General features: G+C 40.4%; 1 protein-coding gene across 1 annotated transcript in view; it reads left to right on the forward strand.

Moving 5' to 3' along the window:
* Nucleotides 1-6,786, forward strand: part of PLPPR1 (phospholipid phosphatase related 1) — a 58,444-nt gene extending 51,658 nt beyond the window's left edge. Inside the window, exons 5-6 of the mRNA XM_077140317.1 lie at nt 1,468-1,599; nt 6,571-6,786. Of these exons, the coding sequence (XP_076996432.1) occupies nt 1,468-1,599; nt 6,571-6,603 (165 nt within the window). The 3' untranslated portion in view covers nt 6,604-6,786. The remainder of the gene's footprint in view (nt 1-1,467; nt 1,600-6,570) is intronic.
* Nucleotides 6,787-12,952: the final 6,166 nt, after the last annotated feature.

Here is a 12,952-nt window from a genome sequence, read left to right on the forward strand (position 1 = left end):
GCCTTTGTGCTTACGGAGACTCCACGGTACAAATGCCACGTTAATATTAAACCTTTTTCTCTAAGTAACTTGCATCCCTGTTTCCTACCACTAAGTGTGGTCAATTTTTGCCTGCGAGCTTTCTGAATTGACGAAATTGAGTGCCCAACAAATGACATTTCTGGGAGGCAGACGCGCGGTTGAATTGCTGTGGCATGAGGCAGGCTGCCCCGTCTCAGACTGCAGCTGCACCTGCCCATGCACATCGCCACCAACCACCCCCACACACACACACACCCACTTTCTCTCACATGCATAAACACACACCCATGTCAAGCTGTGGAATGGGACGGAAGGAAGACTTGAGAGATGGATGTCATGGAAAAGATACAGGGACATTCCAAAGCAGAGACTCAGAGAGGAGACAGGGAAAGAGGGAGAGGAGCAGTGTCTGGCAATGCTAACATACTTGTTGCATGTGTTCATAAAGGCTTGACCTGTTTGTGTTTACTATGAAAATGAAAGTGGGGGAAAGGGGAGGAAGTTATTAATTGAGCAATTACTAGGTGCCCTGCACTTTATATAGATCTAATGGTGTGCTCCCAGAGCAAACCCTAAGGACTTCCTTATCCTCATCTCAAAGATGAGGAAAGTGAGGCTCAGGGGTAAATAATTGCCCAGGGGCTACCCAACCAATAAGGCATGAATCTCACCTGGTCTCTGCAACTCCAGAGCTCCTATACCTGCCAGTTACTCCATTTCCTGAAGGAAGGAGGTTTAAGCAGCTGGAGTGTGGCTGGAGGTGAGCTAGGTGGAGGGTATTTGTAATGCACATGTTCTGCAGAGTTTGAAAGGTGATGGTGGATGTAGGAACAAAGGTGCAAAATAACGGAAGAGTGAGTCCAGAGAGAGGCAGTAAAACAGAGACAATTAGGAAGGGGCCTCAGTGTGAAATGAAGAAAAGCGGGTAGTAATTTAAAGGGAAAGTAGCAATGGAAGCAAACTGCTATTCATGGGCTAGGAAATCTCAAGCAAATGAAAACCAGCTTCTTAATAACATAATTTGAGGGTGAATATCTTGCATAACGGCTCGTCAGGTTGTTGGGTGGGTTCAGTGAAAGGAGTTAGAACCTTCAGCCCTGTGCCAGATACATACCAGCCCTCAGCAAATGTCAGCTGTTAAGAACTGATTCACAGTCATCCTGGGTTTCGAACTCATTACAATTAGGTGTCATTATTCCCGTTTTGCAGGGGAGGGAGCAGACTCAAGAGGGTGGAGCCGTGGTCACTGCCCTCTTAGGGATTAAACACATGCTTCCTTGGCTGGCCTGGGCCATGCCCCAGGTCTGCCAATGACCCGTATCCCTGTCCTCGTCCCCTGCCCCCCGTGGGAAAAGAAGGTGTGATGTCGGTGGTATTCATCCTCAGAGATGGCCAAGTGGTGGTGCCTGCAGTCTGACCCAACCTCTCTTGCCCTCCTTCCTGCAGGGAATGTGTGTGGTCCATAACTTTAAAGGAACACAGGGATCTCCTTCGAAACCTAAACCCGAGGATCCGCGCGGCGTGCCCCTGATGGCTTTCCCAAGGATAGAAAGCCCTCTGGAAACCTTAAGTGCACAGGTATGATAAAGTGGCTGGCAATGCAAACACACTCATTGCAACACAGGCTCAAACCTGCAACCTTGGGAGGTGAATCAGTCCATTCCCCGTCAGAGGCAGATCCTCTCTGAACCCACCCAGCGTGGATACTAATGAGGTGCACTCTGGAAGGGCTTTGAGAAAGGAGCCTCCACAGCTCCCCTCCACCAGCCCCTGTGTTCATTCCAGGTGTTGCACTCATGAATACTCAGGAAGTTCTTAGTGACATCTAACTTCAACTCCACCTGCTTCGGAACAAGGTGCCCTGGCGTGTAATTTTCTCGTAAACCTGGGGCAATTGTGTGGGAGGCCAATTTGATTTGGTAATTTAGGAAAATATTTGGAAAGAAAAAATTGTGTCATATCCAGTGATTGACGTAAGCAGGAAGCACATTAAGCAAGGGTTTTTCATAAAATGTCCTTTTGCACCTCTTTTGATGACTACAATAAAAAATCCAATGGAGCAAGCATTTTCTGGGCACTTATTGTACACCAGGGATTTGCTTTATGCCTGGGATCCTGAGCATAATTAAACAATGTTCTTGACCTCATCATACTATGACAAACTGAATCAAAGGTTTACAAAGTGCTGTGTGAGGGCAAATGAAGAAAAAAACATCTTTTCTGTCTGAGAAGACAGGGAAAGTCATGAAGATGACTTTCAACCGAACAGAGCCTCAAAAGCACTTATTTGCCATCTTAGTGCTTTACAAATAGAATCTTATTTGCACAAAAACCCAATTGGTTAGATATTATTATTCCCATTTCACATATAAGAAAACTGAAGACAGGGAGGTTAAATTATTTGCCCAGGACCACATAGCTAGCAAGAGGGATGTGGGGAAAAGGAGCCCTTTAAGCAGGGAAGAGGGGCAGGATAAACTAAAAACAAAACAGGGTTTTTATTAGCATGCTACTTTTTTTCAGGTGCCTACGTCCTGCTAAGATGTTTAGTCTGCTTATCTTGAGATCTTTGTATTTTGTTCCTAAATCATTTTTATAAACCATGCTAGATAAACCATGCCACCTCCCATTTGAAATATTGGACACTTCAAATCAGCCCAGTGTAAAACCACATTTTTCTCTATTTTAAGATTTACTGTCAGGCTTCTCGCCAAGTTAAGCCATCCTATTTCATTTTTAATGAAGAGGTTCTGATTTTATTGATGAACCAAGAAAAAAAACCCCAATAAATCTATTTCCATCTTGGGAAAAATATTTATGGCTCATCCTTAAACTCAGTGCCAAGTATTTGTGTTTTGTTTTTTTTTTTTCTTTATTTTCCTTGAACTGGTATTAAGGTGGGCATTTCAGCTTGGCCTAATTAGAAATAAAGCACTGAAAAAATGTTTCTGATCTATGCACACAGCCTGTTGAGTGATGAATTTGCCAAATAACACTTCATAGTGGAATGGTGTCTCAGTAAAGCACTGCCTAGTTTTTCTTCCTTATCTAATTATATTCCTGCACCCATCGAGGTCAGAGTCAAGGTGAGGCAACTGAAGACAAAGGTGCATTTAAGAAACAAAAATATTTTTGAGTTTGTCAAGCATGCCCTTGTGTCCTGTGCCTGTGAATGTTGACCTCTTTGCCCTGGATATCCTATTCTAAGAATGCTCCCTCCGCGCCCCATCCTCCTTTTCAGTTCTGCTCAAGGTTTCTCTCTGTCTGAAGCCTTCTCCAGAATTCTTTCTCTCTCCTCTCTCAGGCACCGTTATGCACTAGCCCGACTATGGGAGACGCAGGCCACATCTGGGGAAATTCTACTCGCATTGAGAAATGTGCCAAAAAAGGAAACTGCTATACACATTCACAAGATAGATGCAGGATGTATATATCTTTATTAATTCATTATTCACTCTAGGTAGTGGAGGAACTTCTCTCAAACCGGCCAGTGTGTCTTTGTGGACATGTAGGTCACCTCATTTGGATACAACTTGAGACCTTTCCCGAGAACCAGGCCCCTCACGTAATCCCTCCACGGCGAATAAAGTCAACGTTGTCCCCTCGTATGTGCCTCCCCCAGCGACTCGGAGATCTTTCTGGGTCAGGTCCCCACCCCCGAGACCAAATTTTACTGACACTCCATAGCTGAAGACATTCACAGTAGGTGAGGACCAGAACCTCAGCTTTAGTCCAAACTGAGAACCTATAACTGGACCAAAGTCAGTCTCTGAACCTTTGTGGGAAGCAGAGATTTATGAGAAACAATGAGCGGGTCCTCCACTGGCCAGTCCAGTGAAGCTACATGAAGCTGGATGGAAAGTTGTTCCTCGGGTGATGCTATCGTGGGACACTCGAGGAAGCGAACATCAGCTGTTAGTGTCACATGCTTTCCACATGGATGATGTCAGAGGATAGCCCCTTTCTTTTTCAGAGGATAGTCCCTTCTTTTTCGGTCAGAAAAAGAGAACTAGCATGGATTGAGAGCCATCTTACTGAATCCTCATGGTAATCCTGCAGTAGGTATTGCTGTCCCATTTTATAGATGAGGAAAGGAAAGCACAAAGAATTTAAAGAACAGGCCCAACATCACTCAGCCAAAATTAAAACACAGGTCCATTAAAAAAATTTTTTTAGACATCTTCAGCTCTCAGCATTGAATGTGCAAACAGCCACAGCTAGAGCTGGAGCAGTTCTGTTTGAACTGAACTACAGAGCTTCCAAAATAAATATGCCCTGGGTTCTTCCCTGGGGGCCAGACCTCCCTGCACTATTCCAGCAGCTCTAGTTTCTAGTACAAGTGACAGTGTTGTAATTACTGGGCTAATACCATCTCCCCAGGAAGAAGGTCTTTTGGGACATAAGAGAAGAGAGAATACATGAGCCTCTTTTCAGAGCACACATTCATGTATGCGAAATCCTCCCCACTTTTCAAAATATCTGCATGAGAAGCCTGCCCAGTCTTCCCCTTTTCTTCCTCCTGAGGTGTTCCTTCCCCTTTACCACGTGCTGCCCCCAGGGCTACAGTTCTCTCTTCCCTCTTTAAACCTCGACTCAAATGTGAGCATTCCCCTACTGTGATGACCTGTAGTCTAGTCAATTGGGACAGGGTGACATTTTCAGAAATCTTTCCTAAGTCATAAAGGGAAACCAAAATGTAAATTAGACACTTTAAACAAAATGAAAATGCTCAAGTTTCCAAAGCCTTATGAACCTAAAGAGTTATGCGATCCCAAAGAAATCGCCTTCTAAAAATCTACCGAGTCGTGATTGCAGGGACACTGGCTTCTAGCCCTCACATTCTACCACCTGGTGCCCGTGTTTCCTGAGCATTCAAGCTTAGTTTGCAGCGACTGTGTCCTTGCCACACACGGTTTATGTTAACAAAGAAAATAAAGCAGTAATGAAGGATTAACTCACTCGGAATGTAGAAGAGAGTCTCCCCATGTCTTCCAGAAGGGAGAAAGGAAAACATTTGTTTTCCTTAATACAAAGAAAGAAGAATCCAGGCTGTGCCGTGACCACCAATGCCTGGAACCTCATAACGGGAGATTCTGATTCAGCAGGTCTGGGGTGAGAAAAATTACATCAAAAGAAAGAAGATGTTCCCAGGGAAGTCTCATCCCCCTATTGATTATGAACTAAGGATATTATAGACTTCTTTTATAAGTCTTTAACGTGGAGAGTTAAAGAAATCTGCTCAAGGTCACCTTCTAGTTCTCTTAAGATGTTGAATTACTATATCTCTACCACTTAACCCTTAAATAGAATCTCAACAGGACATGACAAAAGCATTGACTAGAAGAAATTACAAAAAGAAAGCATTTTTAAAAAATTAAGCTTAAAAGGGACAATGACTTTTCACATGATGGCGAGAAATGCCACAGGTTGGCAAGCTGGCAAGAAACATGAGTTATGACTTCATTTTTTCACAAAGTATGGCAGGCAAAAGTACCATGAAAAGTACAAAATACTAAGTTTCTAGAACTCACAGCTGTGCTCAAGAATGTCATGTAAATCCCTCATGTCTTAAAAAAAATTGGGAATCAGGAAATCTAGAATAATTGATTGGTACTAAACCCATCGTTTCTCTGATGTGTTTGCCAGTTCTGCAAACTCAGAGCTTTGAGTTTTAAGAGCAAACAAAATCTGTAACTGCAAGAGGTGAAGCAAGGGGACGAGGAGCGACAAAACAAGTATGAGGGGCAGGTGGGTATAACTGAGTTTGCCGCAGAAATCCAGAGCCGCCAAAAGACTATGTTTCCTACCTGAGAAACAAAACCATCCACTTCCAGAGAAATCTAAAGGGGAATTTATCAGTGTTGGCTGATCCAGGTAGAAGAGTCCTCTAAGGAATTAGAACCACCAGCCGGCTCTCTCATGGTTTGGAGTTTGATTTCATATTGCCTGTATAGATAAAGCAATACTAAGCCAAGAAATTAATTTAAGGAGGTCCTAGATTTGCAGATTTCCAACAGAGCTGAGACAAATGCAGATTTTCTCTGGAGGAGCATGCCATTAATCCATGCTTATCAGAATTCCCACAGTTTAAGTTGAAAACTGTTATACCACAGAACAAATGCAAGCAACCATGAGAGAGTAAGCAGAATAAGGAAATAGCAGAATGAGTCCCAAACGGACATAAATTATTGGAATGATCAAACACAGCATGAAAAAAGCATATTTAAGCAAGTAAAAGGAGGATTGGAAACATAAAGAATAAGGGAATCTATACAAAATAAGGTGTTTATTTTAGAAAGTAGTTGACTAAACATAATACAAGATAGAATGATAGGACAAGTGTCAAAGAAGAAAGGATTCTTTGGTTGAAAAGTCAGGGAAGATTTAATGGAAGAGGTAACAGAATTTGGGGGTCCTTGGAAGAGCATGAGGGGCTCAGCTTGGGCAAACATGAGGACACAGAAAGCAAAGGGATATTCAGGGAAGAGGGAGCATGTGTACAAGTCTACTCAAGCCTTAAGATTTTCTCTGCTTGTGTTTGTTCTGCAGAATCACTCTGCCTCCATGACTGAAGTGACCTGAGAAGGCTGATGTGTTACACAATGTTTTTTTTATCAACCTCCAATTCGATACTTCAAGACACACAGTTACTCAATGTCAAACTGTGAAGACAAGTATTATGTTTATCTAGTTAGCGGCAAATGTTTTGTACATTTTTTTTGTATGAGAAAGTGATGTAGCTTGCCCTGGTTTTTTTTTTTTTTTTTTTTTTTTTTGGTCAGCTTTAATATATTGATGGCAGAATTTTAAGACCAACAGATTTTCCCTTCTCCTTCTTGTTCAAGTGTGCATTGAAGAACCATTTATTCAATGATTGATGTTGTTTTGTGATCTTTGTACACAAACCTTCTTTTCTCAGTTTTATAGGCAGAAATAAAATTAATATAACAATTCACTTTGAACTTTTGTTACCACAGTTTGCTGCCTCCTCCGGATTTTTGAATTTTAATGAAAGTTAAACTTTTGAGTGGCAGGGAGGGCAATGTTGGTTAATGGTAAACCTCAAAATCAACTGTGTAAAAGGAAACATTACCTTGAGAAAGAACTTTATGTTCTGATCTCTTGGCATGTTGTTGCATTTTAAGTTAATAGTAATAACTTAGTGATGTCCCTAGTAATACGAACAATTGGCAGCACATCCTGGATTGGGGTGGAGGGAGGTAGGGTTTGGGGTTAGATGATTCTTTCTTAGATAATGGCTTTGCACATCTAAGAAACTCAAGATCTTTCCAGAAACATGTCCTTGGGCAGTTACCACTGCAGCCTTCCTTCCAAAGAAAAACCAGCACCAGCCTCCCCTGTCAACTCAACAGTTTTGTATATCATATTGTATGGACTTTGTATGAAAATGAATATTTTACAGTTTGCACAGTATTATTTCACAGAAAGGGTATCAGAGCATCTAAACAGAGAGCCCAGAGCAAGAGCTTCACTTTGTGGCTTTTAATTCTTCTAAAATTTTAACTGCATCTCATTTTTCTAGCATGGTGATAACTAACGTGTAACTCCTTTGAGAGAAGGAGCTCCCTTGTCTGTACCTCTCAGAATGTTTTCTTGACACTTCCATGTTGGCCCTTCTTAGCATTTTTTGTACATATTTTTTTTCTAAAGAGAAGAAAAAAGTTATCACAAAATGTATTCTGGCTCATGTCCTTTGTTTTAAGCTTCAACCAATGGGTAAAGGTATTTGAAGAGTCATGATGAAGTAACTTCAACAAATGTTTACAGCTCTGAATTCCATGTGTGTGTGTAAAATAAAAGAATTCTTGAAATTATTATGACACACTGAAGCCCATAGATACTCCTGGAATTTACTTTTACTAAAATGTCCCCTAATCTGCAAGCCATTCTGGCCCAGGTTTATGCCTCTCACTCTTTTGCTGTCTCTCATTCATAAGCAACTTCATGAGACTGTTAGCCTGAGCACATCTATACCTTTCATTTCTTTGTCTACATGCCCAGAGCTGGGCTGGGCACACAGGGAAACAGTTCAAGCCTCCTGGATAGCTAGATGCCAGCCTTATGCTTTCTATTTAACTCTATATAGCCCATGTGGAAATGGGACCTTCCTTCAGAAGGTAGCTGAGAGATGAGTCTTTAGGCACAGCAATGAGAAGGGTGAGAGAACTCCATCCGGAAGGGGTAGAAATGAGGATGCATCTCTTGGCAAATTCTAGAGGTTTCTCCATTAGGCTGTAATGGAAGGGTTGCATGTAGCTCTACCTAATCAGAGAATGCAAACACATATCATTCCATACTCAGGGAGATAGCGTGTGACATCTTTAGGATGGCGTAAGTAAAGGGTGGAAGAGCCATGAGTGGTACAGTAGGTTGCAGAGTTCCCCCTCCAAATTCATACCCATCTGGGACCACAGAATGTCACCTTATATGGAAATAGGGTCTTTGCAGATGGAATTAGTTAAGATGAAGTCATACTGCATTTAGGGTGGGCCCCATATCCTATATCACTGGTGTCCTTATAAGAAGAGGGAAATATTTAGACACAGCCAATGAAGACGGCCATGTGAAGAGGCAGAGATTGGAGTGAGGCTGCCACAAGCCAGAGAATACCTGGGGCCACCAGGAGCTGGGAGAAGCAAGGAATGATTCTTCCTTGGAAACTTCATGAGGGAGCCTAGCCCAGCTGATGCCTTAACTGCAGACTTCTAGTCTTTAGAGCCATGGAGAGAATATATTCCTGTTGTTTTAAGCCACACTGTGGCAATATGTTACAGCTGCCCTAGGAAACCCATGCAAGTAGCATTTTTGTTTCCAAAAATTGACTTGTCTCCCCCTACTGCAGCTATTGCATGCAGCTACCAGAACCTCCCAAGGAGCCAATGACATTAAAGGCTGGAACTATTCTGTCCTGCCAAATTCAGTGTGTCCTGGAACTAGTCTGCCACTTACCATCACCTTCTGTACTACTATAGGTGTTTTATAATAAACTCCAAACCTCCTATTCACATCCTAGTTCTTGACCCAGAATGCCCCAGGATCAATTGATACATTCATTTATTCAACAAGTATTTAACGAGCACCTATTACAGGTCAGGAGTCATACTAAGTACCAGGGATGTGTGACAAAATAAAGAAGCCCACTTCTTATCCTCATGGATCACTTCAAGTCACCTGGAAGAAAGGTAAAACTACAAAGCAGTTGATATGTGACTAGTGCTTTAAGGGAGCTCTGATTTAAATGGGGCAAAATGGAACTGTAAGAAAAGGCTTCTTTTTTTTTTTATTATTAATTAAAGAAAAAAAGAAATTAACACAACATTTAGAAATCATTCCATTCTACATATGCAATCAGTAAATCTTAACATCATCACATAGATTCATGATCATCATTTCTTAGTACATTTGCATCGATTTAGGAAAAGAACTAGCAAAACAACAGAAAAAGATATAGAATGTTAATATAGAGAAAAAAATAAAAATAATAATAATAGTAAAAAAAAAAGAAAAGAAAAGGAAAAAGAAAAAAAAAGACAAACAAACAAACAGACAGACAAAAAAAAAACCTATAGCTCAGATGCAGCTTCATTCAGTGTTTTAACCTGATTACTTTACAATTAGGTATTATTGTGCTGTCCATTTTTGAGTTTTTGTATCTAGTCCTGCTGCACAGTCTGTATCCCTTCAGCTCCAATTACCCATTATCTTACCCTGTTTCTAACTCCTGGTGGACTCTGTTACCAATGACATATTCCAAGTTTATTCTCGAATGTCGGTTCACATCAGTAGGACCATACAGTATTTGTCCTTAAGTTTTTGGCTAGACTCACTCAGCATAATGTTCTCTAGGTCCATCCATGTTATTACATGCTTCATAAGTTTATTCTGTCTTAAAGCTGCATAATATTCCATCGTATGTATATACCACAGTTTGTTTAGCCACTCGTCTGTTGATGGACATTTTGGCTGTTTCCATCTCTTTGCAATTGTAAATAATGCTGCTATAAACATTGGTGTGCAAATGTCCGTTTGTGTCTTTGCCCTTAAGTCCTTTGAGTAGATACCTAGCAATGGTATTGCTGGGTCGTATGGCAATTCTATATTCAGCTTTTTGAGGAACCGCCAAACTGCCTTCCACAGTGGTTGCACCATTTGACATTCCCACCAACAGTGGATAAGTGTGCCTCTTTCTCCGCATCCTCTCCAGCACTTGTCATTTTCTGTTTTGTTGATAATGGCCATTCTGGTGGGTGTGAGATGATATCTCATTGTGGTTTTGATTTGCATTTCTCTAATGGCCAGGGACATTGAGCATCTCTTCATGTGCCTTTTGGCCATTTGTATTTCCTCTTCTGAGAGGTGTCTGTTCAAGTCTTTTTCCCATTTTGTAATTGGGTTGGCTGTCTTTTTGTTGTTGAGTTGGACAATCTCTTTATAAATTCTGGATACTAGACCTTTATCTGATATGTCATTTCCAAATATTGTCTCCCATTGTGTAGGCTGTCTTTCTATCTTGATGAAGTTCTTTGATGCACAAAAGTGTTTAATTTTGAGGAGCTCCCATTTATTTATTTCCTTCTTCAGTGCTCTTGCTTTAGGTTTAAGGTCCATAAAACCACCTCCAATTGTAAGTTTCATAAGATATCTCCCTACATTTTTTAACTGTTTTATGGTCTTAGACCTAATGTTTAGATCTTTGATCCATTTTGAGTTAACTTTTGTATAGGGTGTGAGACATGGGTCTTCTTTCATTCTTTTGCATATGGATATCCAGTTCTCTAGGCACCATTTATTGAAGAGACTGTTCTGTCCCAGGTGAGTTGGCTTGACTGCCTTATCAAAGATCAAATGTCCATAGATGAGAGGGTCTATATCTGAGCACTCTATTCGATTCCATTGGTCGATATATCTATCTTTATGCCAATACCATGCTGTTTTGACCACTGTGGCTTCATAATATGCCTTAAAGTCAGGCAGCGCGAGACCTCCAGCTTCGTTTTTTTTCCTCAAGATGTTTTTAGCAATTCGGGGCACCCTGCCCTTCCAGATAAATTTGCTTATTGGTTTTTCTATTTCTGAAAAATAAGTTGTTGGGATTTTGATTGGTATTGCATTGAATCTGTAAATCAATTTAGGTAGGATTGACATCTTAACTATATTTAGTCTTCCAATCCATGAACACGGTATGCCCTTCCATCTATTTAGGTCTTCTGTGATTTCTTTTAACAGTTTTTTGTAGTTTTCTTTGTATAGGTTTTTTGTCTCTTTAGTTAAATTTATTCCTAGGTATTTTATTCTTTTAGTTGCAATTGTAAATGGGATTCGTTTCTTGATTTCCCCCTCAGCTTGTTCATTACTAGTGTATAGAAATGCTACAGATTTTTGAATGTTGATCTTGTAACCTGCTACTTTGCTGTACTCATTTATTAGCTCTAGTAGTAAGGCTTCTTTTTTTAATAATTTTTTATTAATTAAAAAAAATTACAAGAAAGAAACACAAACATCCATAATATATGCTCATTCCATTCTACATCTCTAATCAGTAATTCACAATATCATCACATTGTTGCATATTCATCATCATGATCATTTCTTAGAACATTTGCATCAATGCAGAAAAAGAAATAAAAAGACAACAGAAAAATAAAACAAAAACAGAAAAAGAAAAAAAGAATTTTATATACCATACCCCTTACCCCTCCCTTTCATTGATCACTAACATTTCAAACTGAATTTATTTTAACATTTGTTCCCTCTATTATTTATTTTTATTCCATATGTTCTACTCATCTGTCGACAAGGTAGATAAAAGGAGCATCAGACACAAGGTTTTCACAATCACACAGTCACATTGTGAAAGCTATATCATTATTCAATAATCCCCAAGAAACATGGCTACTGGAACACAGCTCTACATTTTCAGACAGCTCCCTCCAGCCTCTCCATTACATCTTGGATAACAAAGTGATATCTACTTAATGTGTAAGAATAACCTCCAGGATAACCTCTCGACCGTGTTTAGAATCTCACGGCCATTGACACTTTGTCTCATTTCACTCTTCCCCCTTTTGGTCAAGAAGGTTTTCTCAATCCTTTGATACTGAGTCTCAACTCATTCTAGAATTTCTGTCCCACATTGCCAGAAAGGTCCACACCCCTGGCAGTCATGGGAGTCATGTCCCACATAGGGGAAGAGTGGTGACTTTGCTTGTTGTAGTGGCTGGAGACAGAGACCACATCTGAGCAACAAAAGAGGTTCTCTTGGGGGTGACTCTTAGGCCTAAATTTTAAGTAGGCTTGACCTATCCTTTGTGGGGTTAAGTTTCATGTGAACAAACCCCAAGACTGGGGGCTCAGCCTATAGCTTTGGTTGTCTGCACTGTTTGTGAGAATATCAAGAATTCAACTTGGGGAGGTTGAATTTTCCCCCATTCTCACCATTCCCCAAAGGGGACTTTGCAAATTCTTTTCCACTTACTGATCAAATCACTCTGGGATTCATCGGGGCATCACTCTGGACAAACCAATAAAATCTAATGTCCTACCCAAGGTTCCATGTACTTATGTTGTTCAGCCAACTATCTATATAAGTTATATTAGGAGATGCACTAGTCAATGTATAAATTTTGTACCAAATAGACATTTTTAAATTTAATTTCACACAGAAGTTGAAATTTTAAAATATTAGTTGCCATTTATTTTCAGCACCCTGCAGTAATGACATTCCTTTGTTCTTCCTCATGCAAAAACATTTTTTAAATTTGTACATTTAGTCATTATCATTATACACTCTAGGCATTCCTAGATTATACCATCTCAATCTTTACCATCTATCTTCCTTTGTGATTTCATTTATGCCCCCACCCCTCCTCCCTCTATCATTCTCACATTCAGCTTCATTCAGTGTTTTAAC

The sequence above is a fragment of the Tamandua tetradactyla genome, chromosome 2, assembly GCF_023851605.1.
Source record: "Tamandua tetradactyla isolate mTamTet1 chromosome 2, mTamTet1.pri, whole genome shotgun sequence".
Classification (NCBI taxonomy): Eukaryota; Metazoa; Chordata; class Mammalia; order Pilosa; family Myrmecophagidae; genus Tamandua; species Tamandua tetradactyla.